Source organism: Pagrus pagrus (assembly GCF_965226575.1).
Source record: "Pagrus pagrus genome assembly, chromosome: 16".
In the NCBI taxonomy this organism is placed as follows: domain Eukaryota; kingdom Metazoa; phylum Chordata; class Actinopteri; order Spariformes; family Sparidae; genus Pagrus; species Pagrus pagrus.
Genome location: NC_140200.1, coordinates 17,122,285 through 17,143,873, shown reverse-complemented (window position 1 = coordinate 17,143,873; position 21,589 = coordinate 17,122,285). Strand labels below are relative to the sequence as shown.

At 39.4% G+C, this 21,589-nt stretch overlaps 2 protein-coding genes across 2 annotated transcripts in view; one reads left to right on the top strand and one right to left on the bottom strand.

Annotated features, from left to right (window-relative positions):
* aven (apoptosis, caspase activation inhibitor) overlaps nucleotides 1-15,671 on the bottom strand; it is a 40,881-nt gene extending 25,210 nt beyond the window's left edge. The window contains exons 1-2 of the mRNA XM_084377373.1: nucleotides 15,436-15,671; nucleotides 12,239-12,410 (exon numbers count right to left, since the gene is read on the bottom strand). Coding sequence (XP_084233499.1) covers nucleotides 12,239-12,410; nucleotides 15,436-15,630 — 367 coding nt within the window. The 5' untranslated portion in view covers nucleotides 15,631-15,671. The remainder of the gene's footprint in view (nucleotides 1-12,238; nucleotides 12,411-15,435) is intronic.
* Nucleotides 448-20,380, top strand: chrm5b (cholinergic receptor, muscarinic 5b). The gene is made up of 2 exons (XM_084377372.1): nucleotides 448-1,329; nucleotides 16,401-20,380. Exon 2 carries the CDS (start codon nucleotides 16,471-16,473, stop codon nucleotides 18,004-18,006), a length of 1,536 nt encoding a protein of 511 aa, XP_084233498.1. The 5' UTR covers nucleotides 448-1,329; nucleotides 16,401-16,470; the 3' UTR covers nucleotides 18,007-20,380.
* Nucleotides 20,381-21,589: the final 1,209 nt, after the last annotated feature.

Genomic DNA, 21,589 nt, shown 5'->3' with positions numbered 1-21,589 from the left:
TTTTAACTCTAGTTTCAGTATCACCTGTATCAAGGAAAACAGTTGTGTGTGGTCCCTCTATAGTTATATCTACAAGGAGAAGCTTATCTGAACAGTCAAACCAAAAAAATCAGAAAGCGTGCAGTTAAAGACCGTACCAATCACCACCGACTGCTTCCACATCCACTCACCCTGCTTTAAAGAGGGCACACGGTCAGACACATCAGGGATTAACCAAGTCACCATGAAGTGGGATATATGAGGCTGTTTGAGGAGCCAGTAGTTGCGTAAATACATTTCCTCTCTGATGAAGACATACAGCTGTAAGCGCTGCAGATGCAAAGGCAAACAGCCGGCCCTGTCTGAACTGCTGCTGACACCCACACCGACTCCTCCTCCAGCTCCTCCCCCTTTTCTGCTTCATCCTACTCCTCCACCTCCTCACCTCTTCCTCCCTTCTCTTACATGTTGCTCAGTGCTCTGTGCAGGATGAGGCGTCCGGCCATGTGGGAATTTTCCTTAACAGTGGCTCACGGTTGAAATCTGCATGCTGGTGAAGAAGAGCAGCGTGCATTGGAACAGCTCTATCAGAGGCAGCAAACAGAAGCCTGGTAGGAAGCAAAAAGTATTTCTCTCTGTGCAGCCTTGAGGATTGAAGAAGCTTCACTCAGCTTTCCTTGCCAGTGGAGTTACTCAAACTTTGCAGAAAGAGTGAGGAACTGCGACTTTTGCTGCCTTCATTGATTCTTCTGAATTTGTCAAGCTCACAAGATTATCTTCAGGGCAAAAGATCATGAGCCCTTCTCTTGATTAACGCTTCTGAGGACCAGGAGCCGTTTCCAGTAATTCACTCTTCTATGAAAAAGGTCTGAACAGGTCCAACGAGGCACCTAAACTGCTCTGTCACATGGACATTGACACTGAACAGCTGTTGCATTCACCATCTCAGAAAGAGATCGGACCTTTCAGGAGCTATACGGCACTACACGACGATGCTGGAAAAACTTGCTCGCATCAAAGCACCTCGTACTTAGCAACTGGTGAGGATGAGAGACGGTGTGATGACCTACCTGTATTTGACAAGTGTGTTTTTCACCTCGTTGGAGAGAGGAGCACAGAGGGAAAAAAGTCAGCGAGAGGGAGCAGGGGAGGGGAAGAGCGAGCCAGTGAGGGAAGGTGTGAAGCAAACGCTGTGAGAGGGAAGACGGACGGAGCTGAGAAAGACACAGGGAGGAGAAACTGACAAAACTCAGCCAGACTGAAGCAGGAGTAAAGGAAAATCAGCATATCAAAGACCTGCCAAACGACCCTTTAATGCTGGAGGATTGTGTTTTGTCTGAGCCAAACAGGGTGAGTATGTATTCTGTTTGATGTGCAGGAAATTGAACAGTTCACGGGAGCAGCTGTCAACTCTGTAAAACCAGTAAATGCGTATAATAAATTCTAACATTATAAATTTTTTATTACTGAAAAGTTAGCTCAGCCTGAGTTACTATATTAAATGAACCCTGGAACAAGTGCTGGGGTTCATCAGTTGTCAGCAGTGCTTTTATAGCTCAGACTCGAAGCTCTGCCGAACATGCTGTACAACGTGGATTTAAAAGAGAGGCTTTTGAGACCCAGAAAAGGTTATACAATTGATCCTGAACCTTCAAATATACCTCAATACGTTTGTTTATGGGTGTGTAACAGTGCTCTGTGTTTATGTGTGTGTTTTGCTCAGAAATCAGTGGGAGGTACAGGGAGTAAGATGATTTGATTTAAGGTATCATTAAAAACCATGGGGATGAAGTCACATGACTGGCATCACAATGATTGTAGGACTGTATGCCTTGAGACATAAACACGATGAGCTTTGTTCAAATAAGTTTTAAAACTGGACTAGGGCGAAACAACAAGCAAGTAGTGGCCAGAAAATTGATATGTGAATATTCATTTGAGTAAAATTTCAAGAGAAAATGCCAACAATAAGCTTGTTCAATGATAAGATTTGTTGTTCTCCTGCAACTGCTGAAACTATCGCCTGATTTGCTTTTCAATCATTTGATCGACAGTGTAAAACAACAGAAAACAGTGGAAATTGTCCAAGACTGAGACATTCTCACATTTGAGAAATCAAAATCATCCAAACAAATGTTAGAAACTTAATTCATTAATTAATTGCTGAATTTTTTTTTTATAGTTTTTAAACTAGAATGGCACTCCACAGAGTATACCTCAGCCAAGTACTCACTCGTAGATACCAGCCACCTAAATATGTTTTTTTCTTTCATCAAGATCCATGCATTATTCCCTGAGAAATTACCTAAAAATGTCACAAAATCCGGCTCCTCTTCTGTCCCATTATCTGGATCCGCACCAAAAGTTAACGGGATCTATTCTGGGCTGAGACCCATCTTCCATCCCAGTTTCGTGGAAATCTGTTGAGCAGTTTTTGTGTAATCCTGCTCGTAAACCAACCAACAAACGAATAAATGGACATAGGCAAAAACATAATGATGAGAAATGTATAATGGTCAACTCCAGCTCTGGGAAACTATTACTAGCATGTTTGACTATTACCTACATTTTTTTTTAAATGAATTAGTTAATTGTTTAAATGAGAAAATAAATAGCAGTTTAATCAATAATGGAGATAATTGTCAGTTGCAGCCACTTATTTTCTATACCTGCTGCTCTTCTCTATTGTTTTATGTAAAGTCCGACCGATATTATCAAACTGGAATATTATATTCCCAGTGAAGCTGGCTGTTTTAGTGCACTGATGTCATTTTAGACAATACATTTTATCAAGTTGGTTAAGTATAAAATATCAAGGCCCCAGGAAGAACGCCAGGCTTTGAAGCCAACGCCCATAGTGGCCAAATCATGTAATTACAACGTCACATGATGCACTGTGGCCCAAAAAAGACTTTTTCCCATAAGTTTACACTGTGAAAGACGCGGCTGTAAAGTGGTAGATACATTTTTCTTTTTTTCACAACCCCCGCAAAATTACTTGTTTCACTATCACAATTTGAGCCATTAGGTCCAAGCAATAACATTTGGAAAGTCAAGTAGAGCCACAAGATTAAATAATTTAATGTTCGTTCAAGTTAGCCAGGCTCGAATCCGGAAGTTAGACAGTTCAGTCGATGGAAGTCTCTAGTGCGGACACTCTATAAGGAGTATTTTTATACCCAGGAAGCCAAGCTTTTTTTGGCTAATGTGCCACTGAGCAGCCTTCATAGGAATGAGTGGGCTGTCATTTCCACTGCTGTATCCAGATATCAGAATTTTCAGAATTAAAAAAATTCCTAATATTGGTATCGGCATCAGCCCCAAAAGTCGCGTATCGGTCAAGTTGGCTCACGTTGGCCCTGGGGCATCTTTTATGATTTCCTGACATTTTATAAACTCAAGCGATTACTGGTTAATTGAGAAGGAGCACTGCAGTTGAAAGGGTAATGAATATAGCCCTAGAATGTGACCTCATATGTTCACATTAACATACTGATATTCAAACAATGGAACAGGTATTTAAGGATGAAAGTGGGTAGACTGTTCTGTGGGTTGATCTCAGCAAAGTGTCTATAATCTTCCTGCTTCTTTATTTGGCCTCACACAACATCCTCCACTGGCTTAATCATAATCAGCAATCGCAGGGCAACGAACCGAGCACCTGTGATGTTTTGTTTCCTATTTTACAGCAGCAGACAGTACATAACCAACCTCATTCCTCTGCTTTGACGCCAGTCTCCTCCAGTCCACAATAGATGTCTAATCAAGTATCCATAACGACACCGGAACATATAAATTAATGCCATGATTGGGACTATTCATCTCAGTTAGGAAAACGTCCTTGTGTTTGTCAATCTAGTTAGCTGAATCACTGAAGCTCTAATGCGATTTCCTTTTGTCTCATTATGATTGAGCCTTGATAGGTGCCCATTAGCGGCCCTGGTAAACTACGGCTGCGGGGGAGGAGGATTGATCCCTGCGTTAATGTGTACAGATAGATGACCGTGTTAGGATGTAAATAACTGGCCAGCAATTCCCTCAAGTCATACAGGCACATTGACACACACAAACACACAGAACAAGAGGATTGCACCACCCGTAGCAACAGCACAATCAACCCCCCTACAATGTGAGGAATGAGACGAGACAAAATGAAAAAGCCTCCGGGTTACAAAACAGTTGACGAGCAATTCATTCAGTAAGGCTTTGCGGCACCATGATGTGTTTTAATTCAATCAATACAGCCGCCATTCATCAAAGTTTCTCTCTGCTTTGTGACTCCTGAAATTCTCAAGGCGATGAAAATCTATCTGCACAAAAGCTCCTTTTAACCTGAAAATATTTCAGGTATCAAAAGCTCCAAGGTTTTCATCATGAAGAGCAACTTCAGCAGGGACGTCATGAAATAAGGTTTGCCTGCGTCCTCGCCTCCTGACACGGTGAATTCTAAGCACTGAATGTAATAATAAAAAAGGTGTAATCACGGTCAATCAAAACACATGAATGCTAAAAGCACTTGTCCATGTTTGGACAAGGAGTGGTGCTACATAATAGCCATCCAGGAGGCCAAAAAACAACAGAAATCAACATGACCTTCAATTCAAATCAAACAGTCTGTTTACATAATTTCCCTGTCAGGCTCTATTTTTCCCAATCACACCGAGTACAGCAGAGCTTTCAATAGAGCTTTTGCAAATAGAAAATCAGACACTGTATGTCCCCACGACTTAATTATATATATATATATACAGTATATATATATATTAATAGACTATCATGGCGAGGCAAATTCACTGAAAAGGTACAAGTCTTTATAGAACTTGTCCTTAAAGTTCCCAGTTGATAATGGACCGTTTTGTGCTTTAATACATGAAGAGATAAGGTGAAACTGTTCCGCTCTTTTTGGGACAACCTGCAGCAGCGAATGCATCTTGATAGATTAAACAGAGGAAACAGTCAAATTGAAAGATAAACTGAGATTATATAGAGGAAACAGTCAAATTGAAATATAAACTGAGATTATATAAACCACAGTGAAAGGTTCTGCACTAGAACATGTTCGTTAGAATGACATAGGGCTGGGTGGTATGGCCTTCAAGTAATATCACAATATTTTTAGGCTGTATATATCTATATATCACAATATATATCTTGATATTTTGAAAAAGGTCTTAAAAAGCACTTCATAAGTGCTCGGATGGAGCTACAGATTTAGATATCGTGATATTTTTGACCACATACCTTGCTACAGATATTGCAACAATATTGTGGGGATGACTATTGGTACTTTCACAAAACATTAACACAATAAGAATATGATAAATAATCATCAGAAATGGGGATATAATGACTAAGTGGGTAAAGGCAAGTATAAGAACAGGTATAATAGTCTGGTTAGTTCAGAAAATTACATCACTTTACTGTAATGCAGTCTTTAAAACCAGGAAAAGACAACATGTATGTCATACCACGATAAAACGCGAAATCTCCGATGTTATACAGTCTCATATCACAATAACAATATATATCGTGTATATTGCCCAGCCCCAGAATGACAGAATGAAAAGAGTGGGATGTATAGACCGCAGTCATTGTACTGTACATTACATATTATACTGCCAGCTGTGTGAAAAGTACTCAGGTCCTTTACTAAAAGTAGCAATACTATAGTGAAGTAAAATAACATAACTATTACCATCATTTCTATTATTTATATATTATTATTTATTATATTACCAGAACATACTTTAAGTGCCAAAAGTAAGAGTTGTCATTATTAGAATGTCCCATTTCAGATTATTGTATAGTTTAATTATGATTATTGACGGATTAATAAATGGAGTCAATGGATTCAATGTTGCAGCTGGTAAAGGTACTTTATAAGCTGCTGGGAAGGTGTTGACTTTCCCCTGGAGTAATTTAAAATTATTAAATTCCCACTGAAGTTTGCCGTTTCACTGCCCTGATGTTATTTCGGACAATAATGTATAGTGTCAAACTGTAAAATCTCCTGCCTTGATTACATACGTATACGTATATTACATCCAGTGTTTTGAGGGATTACTGCAAAAAGTGTGTGTTTACGTGTGTATTCCGTGTTTTTAAGAAGATCGGTCAAAGAAGATTTTCTGTCAGTGCAGGACCCAAATATCCAGCATCGGTTCGGCTCTAAAAATAATTCATCACCATCATTAATTAGAAATGATTAATTAGTAACTTAAATTGTCAAATAAATATAGTGGAGTAAAAGTACAATTACAGAGTAGAATTATTTTGTAGCATCAAAAGTACCTCAAAATTGTACTAAAATACACGACTACAGGAAATGCACTTAGTTACTTTCTATCACTTTTTAGTATAAGGCAACAGCAGCAGAATGTACAAGGAATAACTTATCATGAGATAGTTTCTAAATATAACAAATGTACTGTAAATGCAAGTATAAATACACCAAAAATACACAACATTTACTCATGTTTGAATACTGCCCAATAAAGTTGATTAACAGATTTCAACAGAGTTAAAAACAGGTATCATCCCATTTATCTACAATATCCAATTTTGGATTTATATCATTTCAAATGTTGAGAAAACAATCTCTCACCTCAAACTCCACTAACTATCTGGTCTATATATTCTTTTGATCTTTCCACATCTTAACAGGTCAACTTTCCACTTTATCTGCACACTTTTTGCAAAGATATAAACATTGTTTATTTGACTCACAGTATATGTTGGCTCATATCTTAACATTTCTGATTATATTGGAATCACAATTTTTAAATTTAAGTGTTGAACATGAATTCGTGATTTTTAGATGATTAACAGCTTTGTTTATAATTATTCCTGGCCAACTGCTGAGCCAAAAAAATCACTGCCTCTCTCCATCTGTTACGCCTGGCACTGGAGTTGTGAAGAAACAGTAGCTCTTGCCAGTCAAAAGGGAACTTGAAGATATTCTGTGTCACAGTAGACCGATAATCTCCTCTCTCTAATTTTACACTTTGTTTTCACACTTTAAAAGCTGGACAAAATCAGAGATGCGACAGCGATTCAGAGTTCTTGACCCAGGCAACTGTTCAAGATGTTGACAGGTGTATTTCAACTCTCCTGGGCAAAAAGAGAAACTAATGATAGTGATTTTTTTTCCCAGCTCTATTTCCAGCTCTATGCCAGAACCAGAAACCCTGAACAAATCAGCTCTATTGGTGCAATTACAAGAACGTGTGCCTGTTATGTGGTAAACCAATAAACTGTGCCAAATCTGACCCATCTGAAACCAGAATAGAAAGAGTGAAGCCATCCGTCCTCATCGGTCTAATTTATTTACAGGGGTCTACTACGGAATAAGAGTGGTAATAACTTTTACAATATAAGTTAAAGCGGGTCTACTGGTATGTGGTGTTTGCTCAACAGTGTCCACAAATGACAATTAGAGCTGCAAAAATGAATCGATTAATCAATTATCAAATTCTGTAACTGTTTTGATAAGTGATTAATCAGTTTGAGTATATATTTTTTTAAAGTAAAAATTCTCTCCTGTCAGCTTCTTTAATGTGAATATATTCTTGTTTCTTTACTCCTACTTATTACGACCTATATTTAGGTTTCTTTTAGGCAGCGACCTCTAGTGGCTGTTGTAGTCATTGCAGCAGCAAAAGAGGAATTCAGGCAAAGTAGCATAAAAAGTGATACATAGGAAGGAGGTCAGGGAAGGATGTTTGGTCAAATGAACACAAGACTTTCAACCAGGAGACGGCTGTTTGTGTCCAGTGTGAAAGTGCAAGCCAACAGTGAGTTATTTTAACATACCAACTACTTAAAAGTTATGTCATATACATTATGTAACTGGAGCAATGTACATAACATAACCTAACCATCTGACTGCCTAAACCTAATCAAAGAGCATACAACAAAGGTCCGGTACACCTGTCACTGGTACACTGCAACTGTCATGCTGCTTTGGGAACGGTGATATATGTTGTTTTTGAAGTGACTGGCAATCGACCTTCTCAGCCGTTAAGGTTTGAGAGCGTGTTGAAACATGACATTTGAGGACATCATCTGTGGCTTTGGGAAACACCTATCGAGAGTTCTCAACACTTGACATATTTTGTAGACCAAACACTCATTTGAAATTGTTATTAATTTTCTGTCTATCAATTAATTGACTGGTTTCAGCTGTAAAGATCCTCTTTCTAAAGTTAGATGGTCTCACTTTAACAAAACTTCAATCCTTTCTGCCCTTTAATGTCAGAAACAAAACAATCCCAGCCCACTCAGATATATATTTATACAGTCTTGTTTTAGGTTGCTCATATGTGCTCAGCTCCAACAACAGTGAACAGCAACATTATCAGATAAAGTGACTCCTTATGACAGGCAGCACCCTTGTAGTTAGATGACGACTTTGTGGCACAGGTAAAACATTGTACCTTAGATTAAAATGTTGTGAAATCAGCCCCATAATCTCACTCACGTCTAACGCCTCCAACACTGTAGGTAAAGCTCTGCTCTTGAACTCTCTGCTCTGGGATTCTGAATCCCGTAAGAATTGCTGCTCTAGGCAATTTCTATCCTGAAATACATAACATCGGCACATACTTACGACCTGTACATCCTGCCCAATCAAACAAAACAAACTGAATACCCTGACACTTCAACACCTTGGATACAAAAAGTGATGGTGATATAAGCTCCACAATAAGAAGTATTCTATAATACAATCAGGGAGGTTTCTGTGGCGGATTCCTGAATTCACGGCTACCTTAATTGGCCAGAAAAACGACTCTTGAAAGCATCGACTCCCACGTACAATTAAGTATCCTCTAGAGAGCAGCAGCCTCTTGCTGCACGGCATGACTAATCTGACAATGTGGGCAAAACACAGAGAGTCAAACAACTCACAGGAGAACCTTTGGCATTTACGCTACAAGAGAAGAGAGACACGCCGCTGCAACACTCTCTGACTCTCTAATGGCGTGAGAAAAAACACAACAAGCCTATAAAAACAGTCAGCAGCTTAAACACTCATCGTGTGTTAAAAATGGCTTCATAACTTCCTCCAAAAACACAGGCAAGCCAAAGTCCTGCACAGATTGTGAAGGTCAGCTCCTTGATATTTCGCTAAAACCTCATCAAGCCTCGCCAATCAAAGAAATCTGATCAGACCTTACGCTAAATAACATCAAGTTCTTGCTCAGGGAGTTTGTAATAGCATATTGAATTCAACAAATTGTAGTTTTGTACCAAATATGGCATCTTTAACTTGCTTAAATAAGAGTCTGACAAATGTGGGTTTCCATAAATAAAACTGATGTTTGAAGACATAAGTTGCTAATAGGTGATATTTAAGTTGACTTTTCAATACCTTGTAAATGTATTCATTGTAATGCCAGATGTTGTAATAATTTAAAAAGTAGATCCTCTTACAATTGTTTTATGTTTCCATACAATCAAACCTCTGAAACACTTAAAGCTGCACTAAGGCAAGACACTACAGGTGAATAGGGTAAAAAAATGCAACTAATAGATATCACCATGAAACTTCCCCAGTTGCTTAATTACATTAAGACAATTGTTTTATGTATCACAAGTTTTTTGAAATTGTATGTTTAAATATGCAAATGAGGTATAATCTAATTAAAAATGTGCTTATTTGCACACACTTCAAGAACAGAAATCTCAACATTGTTGCCATATTAGAGTCTACAGTGTTTTATTATTATTATAACACATATTTTGGCCTTTTAATGGTTTTATTGGATAGGTTTAGTTTAGAGCAGTTTAGAGCAGTGACAAGAAATGGGATGAGAGAGAGGGGATGACATGAAGCAAAGGGCCAAAGGTCGGATTTTAACGCTGGGCCACTGCAGCGAGGATGCAGACTCTGTACATGGGGCGCATGCTCTACCAACTGAGCTAATAAATAAAATAAAATTGATTACTTACATTGAGACAATTTATTTGTGTGTTCTGGGAGCAAAACAGCCCAAAATCTTGACCAGTGCATTAAAAAACTATGATTTTTCCTGCTGTGTCTGGACTTTGCAACTTGGAGGCAACATGATAAGCTGTAAACACAAAAGCCACGTACTATCACCTTATGAAGTGGAAATGGCAAACATGTTAGTGAACAATTGTGCATTTGCACATCAAGTCAACGTAGAGCAAAACGAGCATTCAATTGGAGTTGTGTTTAATGGCCACCTGATGAATTCAAGTCCAATATTCGTTCCAACTTTGCAGCTACTGAGGGAAATATCTGGCTGTTAAGGTGCTAAATGCTCCACTATGTTTACCAGATGGTCACTAACTTTGGCTGTTTAGTGTTGGATGGGTAGGTTGTTGAAGCTTCTTCATGGCTGCCAGTTGCAGCTGAAAATAACCCTGCTGAGAGCTGTGAGACTGAACCAAAACAGTAACAACAAAGAGCAGAAAAACACTTAAATACACCATAGAGCCGGGGGGAACTGCGGAGTCGGCTGGTAATTCTCAATATGTATTTAACTGTGAGCAACCACATTAAACATGGTCATCATCGGTCCGACCCCACATATTAAAATATTTATAATGCAGCTTTAAACCATTATGAAAATATGAAAACTTCAGCCCACAACAACCTTTTAAAAGAACCAATTTACCAAAATATAAATGGATGATCTAATTTACATACTTTTCGGTTCATTTATATGCCATTCTTGGAAAAACTGAAACTAAATCACATCACTAAAATGCAAAATCACCGGTTCATGCTGTTTAATTACAACAAGGCTAACGTGTTGGTGAGACCCTTGTTTAAATAATGGTATCTTAATACCCACATCACATCCTGTTGATTTATAAAATTCAAATGAGCCAACAAGGTGATACGAAACCAAGCATTTCAAAACTTTTAAACCACAACAACACATACGTATGTCAATAAATTTACTCAGCCATGCTGAAAAGAGACTGTGTGAAAGGGATCGTTAAGTGACACCAGATTTGTCAAGGATATTATTATCTCTGATGTCCGTAGTGAATAAACTGCTATAAATTCCGAAAAGACTCTCCTTTAACTATCATAGAACTCCCTTAAAGAATCATCACATTTTTAAGTTTTCTTTCGTAATGAAGTAATCTTGCCATAGTTCAGTTCATACACAGATACATTTTAAAAAGGAACAGCTAATAGATAATTCGGCATACTTTTAAGGGGGCAAATTTGCAAAATGAAACAAAGGTTGTAGCCCTCAGCAACTCACTCCAAATGATGGGAAATACAAGTCCACAACTATGAGCATGACCCCAAAAATAGAAGTAAGACAAAGCCATTAATGCTTTTTTGACATTACTAAGGCTCTGAATGTCTCATCGACACGGTTCCTATCCCTGGAACACTGACACTCTCCTTTTTCAATCATATATAGTCCCCTGTGTTAAAAATCCTGCACAGTATCGTACTTTGAAAACTCCTGGTCTATACCTTTTAACACATACAGGCCACTGAAGCTGTTTTTCCTCCTTCTAAAATCTAGTCAGAAGTTACTCTTAAACAATTGCTAGAAAGTCACAAGCCCGGGGCACCAGCATGCTATTTTGGCTGCCCATGCACCCAAATATCTGTCAAGTGGCACTCAACATTTTCAATGGTTGCACTGGTGCGCCTGAAAGTTAGTTATTAATTTAGAAATCAGGAAACAATGCAGCCAGCTGAGAGCAGTGTCCACACACAAGACAGACAATTCCTTTTCAAATAATTAGGATACAGAGAAAAAAATCACAACCGTATGATAACACTGAGTGGAGAATTTCTATGTCATATCTCAGAAAGGCACGAATTAAAAATCGACTCAAAAGAATAATCCCTTTGTACTGTTCCTTTAATCAAATGACGGTTTCATCATTACTGGTAACACAAGCCAACGTTTTATTATGCAAACTGAAGCCAGATGGTGGAGGAAATTGGCTTTATATCTTTGTCTCGTGCTTACTCTTTCAATCCCAGAAACTGACTGAAGACGTCCAAAAATTCAATCGCCTACTGATTTGACATTTTCCCGCGAGGATGTTGTCGCATTTCTGTGCTGATTTACATAATTCTCCATTTAAGTATACAAATCAAAGCCCAAAAAACTAAGCATCATAAGAATATTTCAGTTGTTTTGGGAAGTTGAGATGCCTGACTTGTCTCTCCAGCTAAAGGCTGACTGGGCACTACAGGTGTGGCTGGCAAAACAAACACAACCTCCTCAAGCGTTTCAAGACCAGACCTTACCTGCTGACTCCAGCAGGACATGGTAGTCCGTTCCTCTCTGAGTGGGCGTGTCATCATCAGGCTCCTGCTTCTCTGACTCTGCATAACGGTCCCAGTTTGACTCCAGTTTCCTCCTGGAGAAGACCTCCATCCTGTTCTCTTCCTCCTGAAAGTTGTCCCCTTCATCTCGATCCTAAAACAGACCACAATGAGGAATGTTTGATTCATTAAAGTGATACCAAGAGTGGTTTTCATATGTCACATGCTAAGCTCGTTGTTTCAAGTTCTTAGTATGCTTCAAAACAAACTCGATCATGTGCAGTTGTCAGATCATGACTAAAGATTAAAGGATAAGTTCACCCAAAAGTCATTGTCTACTTGTCTGAGTAGATGATGACTAAAGTGTCATTTTGAGGTGAACGTATCCTTTAAAGTCTTTAGACTTGTTTCAAATGCACATACTGTAAGGCGAGCAAAATCCTGCGGAGATAGAGAGAGGAAGACATAACGAATGGGTGCGCTATTTCGGACAGCCACTCCTAAAAGACATTTGTGGCATTTAGTTGTGTGAACGATAAAAAGAGAGCCTGAGATAAAAGTTCAAACCCTGCCTATTCCGATTTCCCTCAAGGGGTTTCAGACGCTTTTAGACGGTCCAATAAACACTTTATTTTGTTGTGTACTGAGGCCTTTAGCTTTAATCCGCTTTGCTCCGCCATGCCAATTTAATCAATTTACTTGGAGCTTCAGTAAGCGAAGCACAAGCAAAACATAATAAAACAAAATACTTTAAGACAAACAGAAGCTGTATTTTGGAAATACCTTGCATCCATAATTCAACAATGTTGGGATAGAAGGATAATTGGCAAATATTTTGATAATCAAGTAATAGTTTTGTTAACTTTTCCATTAGAATGTGCTGGTTCCAAATCCTTAAAGTGAAAATGGACAGCTAGCTTTCCGCGTGGCATTACTGTTAGCGGCTGGTTGCAAAGACAAACATGTCCCTTTCCATTTTCCTCAGAGTAGCTTCTACCGAGAACACAGGACAAAACATTTAGTTCATTTATTCATTCAATATGGAGGCAGATGGAAATGGCATCGGGCTGCAAGGCTGACTGGATTGCCAATGACACTGCAGCTCCCAATTCTTATGTTATTCTACATGTATGTATGGACCACACAGGGTCTTCTACAGTCCTTAGGAGACAGTGTGCAGGTATTTTCACATCTTCCTCTTTACTACCTTTTTCCTATTGATGACGTCACCTTGAAAGATGTAGAACAGCAGGTATCATACGAAGAGGTGAAGAAAAGGACTGTTCAAAAATCTGGCCTGGAAATGTTCGTTGTGCACCAACTGTTCCATCATTACATCACATGTGAAATGTGAAATCTTTCCAGAAACAAACTGTATTTTAAATTAAATCCTTTGGTATCATTCAGCTGGTTTTAGATCACAACATATAGAATCTGTAGATTTATGGGAAAAAGTAACGACATCTTTTCTTCATTTTCATAATGGCTTACTAAGGACCCCTCCACTGACCATTAACATGTAGCTTTTATTCATGATTGGTTGCTAAGCATAACAAAAGAGTTAAGTGGCATGTCACACTGTATGAAGAAGAACTGACGTCCGTGTCAAAGCTGAACTAATTAAAATTCGTCTGAGTCATAGATTTCCTCACAAAAGCTGCACAAACATTGAACAATGTTGTCATGGAAATGTGCAACAGGAGATCTGTCAGTCAGAAGGACAAAGTTTTTTCTGGTCCCTTGTCAAAACTCACAAACACAACATAGTCATCAAAGACCCCCATGGTAGCTACGGATGCACCAAAGGAGATTTGTATGATTGCAATCACAGAGACCCGATGTACCAAAGGAGATTTGTATGATTGCAATCAAAGAGCCCCTATTGTTTTCCTTCTTATTCTGTAGTTAACGTGGAGGGAGCATCAACTGACTGAAAATCCTGGTGGAAATTAAGCTGAACTCTCTAGTGTCATATCCGAGGCCCAGATCATGTGGTGATAGTGTTACAGTGCCGTGGAAGATATTCCAAGTGTATTCCCGATGATGATACACCAAAAAAGGCTTCATCCTTCTATCGGTCCAAAGCCATGTTTCCAAAGAGGGACTAGGAACCTTTTCAGGAAGTCAGTGCATTTTCACCACAGGGTCCAGGGTCTCAATTAAGTTTTGGGGACACAAACCACTTTGTTTTTTGTTCGTTGTACTTGGACACATCAACATGGAGTAATAGAAGAAAGCATATGACAGACGGAGCGATGATGAAGTGCAGGTTAAATAATTAATAAAAAAAAGTTTATCGTTTTGAATTTCCTTTAACGAGATAATCGTTACTATCCTTACACAAGTGACTTAATAAAACTGTTTAGCTCGCTGACGTACAGTCCTACAATATCCTGATTTTCTGTTTGTTTTTCATTGAAAGATCTTAACTAAAAATGTGTTGTATCTATCAGAGATGCAACCAAAATATTTCTTCCTTAAAAAAAATGTAAGGTAACGTGATTCCCGTCCATGCTTTAGCACCACTTTATGTTGAGTTTTTAGCATATTTATTTTTTAATTATGGAGATAATATCATGAATCACAATTATTTTGGCCAGTTTAATCATGAGGTGAACTTCTTATTATGTTCCATGCTTGGTCATGCGCAAAAATGATGTGTAACAACACACATCACTAATCATCAGGGGTCTTCAGACAGGGAAATGCAGACGACAACAGGTTGAAGGAACTTTTTAACTTCTTGGAAAATGGTTACTGTGGGTGGGAACACAGCTGAGCTCAATACGTACTGACAGAATCTCATTATGTGCATTATGCATGTAAGTAGAGAAGTGTGAATGTGATGATGCAGAGACAAACCCACAGCAGTCAACCAGTGTCATGGCACTGTGGCCATTTGTACTGTGTAAAAAGTCACATCAGGCTCTGCTTGTAATAAAGCTCGTTCCCAGTCTCTACAGAGTATTTTGGTGCTATCAACTACATTAAAAGCAGTGCTAATTACGCCGAATTAAAGAGTGACCTCTACTAAGTTTAACACCATCGTCCAAGAATGACGAGTACGTTTTCTTAGTGACGCAGGTAGGAAATGACTGCTGAAAGCTTTTGTTCAATGCGGTTTGGCAGAGCGGGATAACGGGGCCGCCTGTGGGACCCAGCTCCCATGCTGTCTTTACCCGGTGATGGAACTCTCCTGCATGGGCGCCTCCCCCGCGTCCACGTCCGCGGTAGTGGTCTCTTTTCCCCCGGCCGCGGTGGTGGCCTCCTCGGCCTCTGCCGCGGTGTTCACCGCCATGACTGTCGCTGTCGCTTCCACCCCGGCCGCCTCTTTTCCAGCTGCCTCCTCTGCCTCTGTTCGGTCTGCCCTCCATTGCTGTCAACTGTGGCCGGACAGTTGAGCGTGTGACACCAAACAGTCGAACGGAATGAGCGTTACATTGAATGGTGTCCTACGACAAAATGGCGTCCGATAGTTCCGGGTCCCATTTAGAAACAAATAATTTTCACACTTATCTGTGGACCAAATTATATACAATAATCAGTTACTTTCCACAATTTAATGTAACATTTTTAAAATTATGTTTAATTGTAAAGCAAACAACAGTATGAATAACAACAATTCAAGATATGTAATAAGGCCTACACCACAGGACAATACATTAAGGGTCTATTCTGTTAGGAATATAAATATGTATGAATTAAATTAAAATAAATAAATACATTTTAAAATTAGAGAAAAAAACAAAACAATGTACAAAATAGATATGTTAAAATCTATGTTTTTATTGTTTTCAGTGGCTCTCTTGAATTATATCACAGTTTGAGGTTTTTTTTAATAAATCAAATTTTAATACAGTTTTTAGGGATTTCATTCTAATATAAACAAAAAAAGATTAATTAATTTACAAAACTGCTTTTTTTGTTTGTTTACAGAGATGATGGACGACTAAAACACTTTTAGAATAACAGATATTACTACTACCACAACTACTACTACTGCTACACTAATATTAGTGTATATGTCAGTATTTTTTCTGACCCCTTGAAAATGAGAGGATATACCTAAAAGAGTTAATTCTGATGAAACAATTTGACAAAAAATAACAAATGTGTCTCCTAAATATTTTTCTTTTTATTTCAGGAAAATTAATGGAGCCGCAAGAAAGCGCCCCTCTTTGACCTGTGAGCAGTAACACAGATAACACAGCATCATGAGTGTCGATCCTCCGAACGGCACTTTTCCCAACACATCACTCGTCCTGGCTGCTCCACACAGCCTTTTGGAGGCTATAACTATCGCCTCGGTGTCCGCCATCGTCAGCTTGATCACTATTGTTGGTAACGTGCTGGTGTTGCTGTCCTTCAAAGTCAACAGCCAGTTGAAGACTGTGAACAACTACTATCTACTGAGTTTGGCTTTTGCTGATCTCATTATAGGAGTGTTGTCCATGAACTTATACACTACCTACATCCTGATGGGTTACTGGTCCTTGGGAAACCTTGCATGTGATCTTTGGCTTGCAGTGGATTATGTAGCCAGCAATGCTTCAGTTATGAACTTACTTGTCATCAGCTTCGACAGGTACTTCTCCATCACGAGGCCGCTGACTTACAGGGCTAAAAGGACCCCAAAGAGAGCAGCCATCATGATCGGCCTTGCATGGCTGGTGTCTTTTGTCCTCTGGGCGCCACCCATCCTGTGCTGGCAGTACTTCGTAGGAGAACGAAAAGTGGCTCCTGGCGAGTGCCAGATCCAGTTTTTAACAGAGCCTGTGATCACATTTGGGACAGCCATTGCTGCTTTCTACATCCCTGTCTCCGTCATGACCATCCTGTACTGTCGGATCTACAAGGAGACGCAGAAACGGACCAAAGATCTGGCAGAGCTGCAAGGGCTCGCAACAGAGAATGTTCTAGAGGGGACTAAACCGCAGAAAACTATCATTCATTCATGCTTTCATTTCACCAGAGAGAGGAGAGACCAGAGTCAGGCCTCCTGGTCCTCATCGAACCAAAGCAATGCCACTAAAACTACCACAAGATCAGATGACGCATGGGTGAAAGCAGATCAGATAACTTCCTTTAACAGCTACACCTCATCTGAAGAGGAGGAGCATCATGTTTCAATAGATACCCCACAGGGATCTTTCAAAGAGCAAGGTAGTGGACAAAGTAATAAGAACGGGCAGGTGACTGATTATACAGAAGATCGGTACTTTGCCACTCCTCAAAAGACGAACAGTAAAAAGCACATTTCGTATAAGTTCAAGCCAGGCTCGAAGGGTAAAAATGGCAATCCTACGATTGCAATGCCCTGCCCGGTCGAAGTAGAACAGCCAGCCAAAAACGCCTCCCCTTCTTCCTCCACCACCTCCAAACCCATGGACCCCGTCCTGAAGAACCAGATCACCAAGAGGAAGAGGAACGTGCTGGTGAAGGAGAAAAAGGCGGCCCAGACTCTCAGCGCCATCCTCCTGGCCTTCATCCTCACATGGACGCCCTACAACATCATGGTGCTCATCTCCGCTTTCTGTGTCGACTGCATCCCCACGTCCCTGTGGCACCTGGGCTACTGGCTGTGCTACGTCAACAGCACCATCAACCCCATGTGCTACGCCCTCTGCAACAAGACCTTTCAGAAGACCTTCCGCATGCTTCTGCTCTGCCAGTGGAGGAGGAGGCGGAGAGGCGAGGACAAGCTGTACTGGTGTGGACAAAACCAAAATGTCAACAATAAAATGACTTGATGTGGCGGTGCAGTGTTAGAGCAGGCGTACTGCTTCTGCCCACATGTGGATTTTCTTGATGTGTAATGAAGTCGATGGTCATCTTCAGCATGAAGTGCTGCATGTGATTGTTGTGTTGAAGTACAAAATGTTGGTGGAAAATGAGCCGAGCTGACACAGCACTTAAACTGCTGCTCTAGATAGAGCTGCAACTGGTAATCCATTAATTGTGAACTATTAAATTAATCACCAACTATTTTGATAATCAATTAATTGGTCATAATTTTCTGATTCCAGCTGCTTAAATATGAATTTGAAATATGAATCTGGTTTCTTTACTCCTCTATGAAAGTAAACTGAATATCTTTTGGTTTTGGACAAAGCAGTGAGTCATCTTGGGCTTTTTGGAAACACTGATCAACATTTCTTTTTACCACTTTCTGACATTTTATAAAGCAAACAATTAATCGATTAAAAAACGGTGAAAATATTTGTTAGTTGCAGCTCTAGTCCAAATCATTACAGAAAATAAACCTCATGTAGGTGGCTACACACTCTTACAAAGGTTAAAGGTCAAAGGATGGGTTCAGATTTTCAGTCCATCTTAAAGGGGGAACTCCACTAGTTTTACGCATCAAAGTCAGGATGACAGGTTCTCAGATTACTACGGCGCACAAAAAAGTTTTATTTAGCCTTTTGTGGCTCAGAAGGGGGGCGGCACTGAAACGTGTAGAATTCTGTGTCAGAATGAAGTGACCAGACTTCCAGACCAGAGCTGCTACTAGCATAACACACCTGACTCTCCAACTGAACTCTCAGCGGTCCAGTGGCATTATAGGTTAGGACTACGTAGGTGCCAAAGATGTTATAGATGGAGTACGGGTGGAGTACTCTCTTAATAGAATACTTGCAAACTGTAACATTTTTTTAAGCTTTATTTATTCGGGGGAGTTTCACTGAGAGCAAAGCTCTATTGTCAGTAGCACCCTGACACATTAAAGTGTGTTTACAGGTCTTAGGGGGTACTAATGCATGAATGAAAAGTTGTATAAAGCCTTTAGTGTCTATAGAGGAAGCTGCTGTAATCTGATAAATTGTCTTCAGTGATGTCACTCAGTGTTGCGTTGTGGGTCATGTAGGCGTCAGGTTTTGAAAAGGAAGCAGAAGGCGTGGAATAATTAAGGCGATATCTCTGGTTCTGCTGTATTGATTTTGATTATTTATTTATAACCATCTATGATGAGTTCAACAGTGTTACAGGACTGTGATGCTACATTAGTGGACTGCTTTTCAAAAGTTAGCATTACCCACAATGCAATTTGACATGACATCACTGGAGACAATTTATCAGATTACATGCAGCTTCTTCTGGGGCCACAAAAGGCTTTTTTTCACACATGCCGAAGTACTCCCCAAGACCTGTAAACAGTCTTAAATGTGTAAAAATTGGTGGCGGTACCCTTTAATAGAAAAATCACACCTGGAAGCTGCTCAGTACAACACAAATCTGTTTTTTCCGGCCACTGAAGCGGTTGTGGGACTTCTGGGCGGTTGAAGAGTCTCTTCAGGGCTAATGTGTACAGGAGGCTTGAATACAGGAACTAGTAACAAGTAACGCAGGCAAGTAAAACCTCTGAACCTGTCCTTTAAACCTCACATAATCCTCCTTTACTCTATTGCTCACTTGCACTGTAAATAAAGGAAATATTGTAGGCTTACACATTTCAAAGTTAAGTTTATTTATAGTACAAAGAACATATTTCACAGATTTTACACTTCACAGATGGTAAATGTAAATTGCTTAGCTTACATCAGTGTTTAGTGAATGTTTTCTATCTTAGCTCTTGCAATCGATATTTGATCTTGTGTTCAAGGGCTAATCTGTACATTCCTGTGCTTTTACAGCTGCATTAGTTTCACAGCTATAACAAGATATAATGAGATTGTTTATGGATCACGCTCCTCTATTTCTGTCAATATTCATATAACTGTAAAAGAAAAACTTGGACACATGATATTTGACGTTGACTTCCCTCTGATGGATGAGTGATGCTGTTGTAATTTATTGCACCTCTGTGTCTTTTAATGATGTAACGTCAAAATGTTCTCCCTCTAAACTTTGTGCCTTTTGTTCTGCTCAGAGGCAAAAGTGCTTTGTGGATGAATCTGTGCTCTTTGTATGTCTGTGCAGTTCTGTGAAGGTGAGTCAGTGTGTACTGATATGACCAGTGAAATACAAACTCGAAGGCAGAATACTACGTTTTGTCAGCATGAACATTTCAAACGTCAATTGTGTTGAATCTGATCTGATTTGTACTTGTAAATCATTTTTTGAGTGATGATGCAAATCATTACCCGCTCCAACAGCTGAGTAATAAAACTAATGTGCCATGGATGACATTTACAAATAGCATGAGTGTTGCAGAACAGACTTCGCAGAGGTCATAAGAAGTCTCACCGGTCCATGTTAGCGTCTGCATTTAAACAACCTGACGCGACCCAATTGTGATAAGTCCGGTGATCTATATGTTTCTTATCAAGCCATGAAAAGACCAAAACAAACAATGAATTGATCCTACGAGCAAGCATCATCTGTGTAGTCGAAGCTTGATAGAACTTAATGTCATAAACCTCCAAAAACTTAAAGGGGCACTCAGAAACATTAATTTCTTCCATAACTGAATAAACAAGCTGTTCTCAGAGGAAAATAAGGTCCTCAGAACACTGTTTGAAGCTGGAAAGGTGGCAGGGTCCGCCACATATAGTTTGTTTATTTAGTTTGATGAGGCATAAAAAAATCAGTCAGTGAAGATCTTTCTCTTTACTACATAGTGCACCTTTAAGATTAAACCACTAGATGGCGTGTTTCTTTATTGTGATTAATGTGGTAGTTTGTTATGAGACAATCCCACTTACACTGTCACAAAATCTGCAATTTTAAATTGTCCCTTGTTTAAATTTCTCATGTTTGATTAGCATTTGCTAAAAACTACAGTTCCCAGGTGATTGAGTAAATTATTGAGCTTTCTTTTAAATACAAGGGGAGACACTACAGGTGTGGTACCATGAAACTTTTGGATGATTTGATAACTTACATTAAGACAATTGTTTTTTACAGAAGCCCTAAAGGGCCATGCATTCATACATTTTATTTCCTCTGTTTTCCCGTGATAACGAGTTAATTTCATTTGTTTTCTCGAGATCACGAGTTATTATCTTGAAATGACAACTGCCGTTATCCCGAGATAACGGGGTAATTTTCTGGAGATCTCGAGATAACGAAACTTTGTTTTCCCGAGATAACGATATAATTAATTCGAGATCGACATCAGGCTCACTTAGATTGCGCCGCTGATATAGCTTAAGTCTTTTTAGATTACGCACACTAATGTGTATATTATCTGTAATAGCAAGGCATAATGCTATTTCAGCCTGTGTCGGGCCTTGATTGAAAAGATATGTGACGGGGTGATTGATATGCTCCTGCTCCTCTGACATTGCTACACTGAATGATGTTTCCTGCAATGATTTAATATACTACACTATTGTTTTGTTTTCTCAAGATCTCGAATTAATTATATCGTTATCTCGGGAAAACAAAGTT

Excerpts from the sequence above, each read along its gene's own strand:
- chrm5b (XM_084377372.1), top strand. The coding sequence starts at position 16,471 with ATGAGTGTCGATCCTCCGAACGGCACTTTTCCCAACACATCACTCGTC.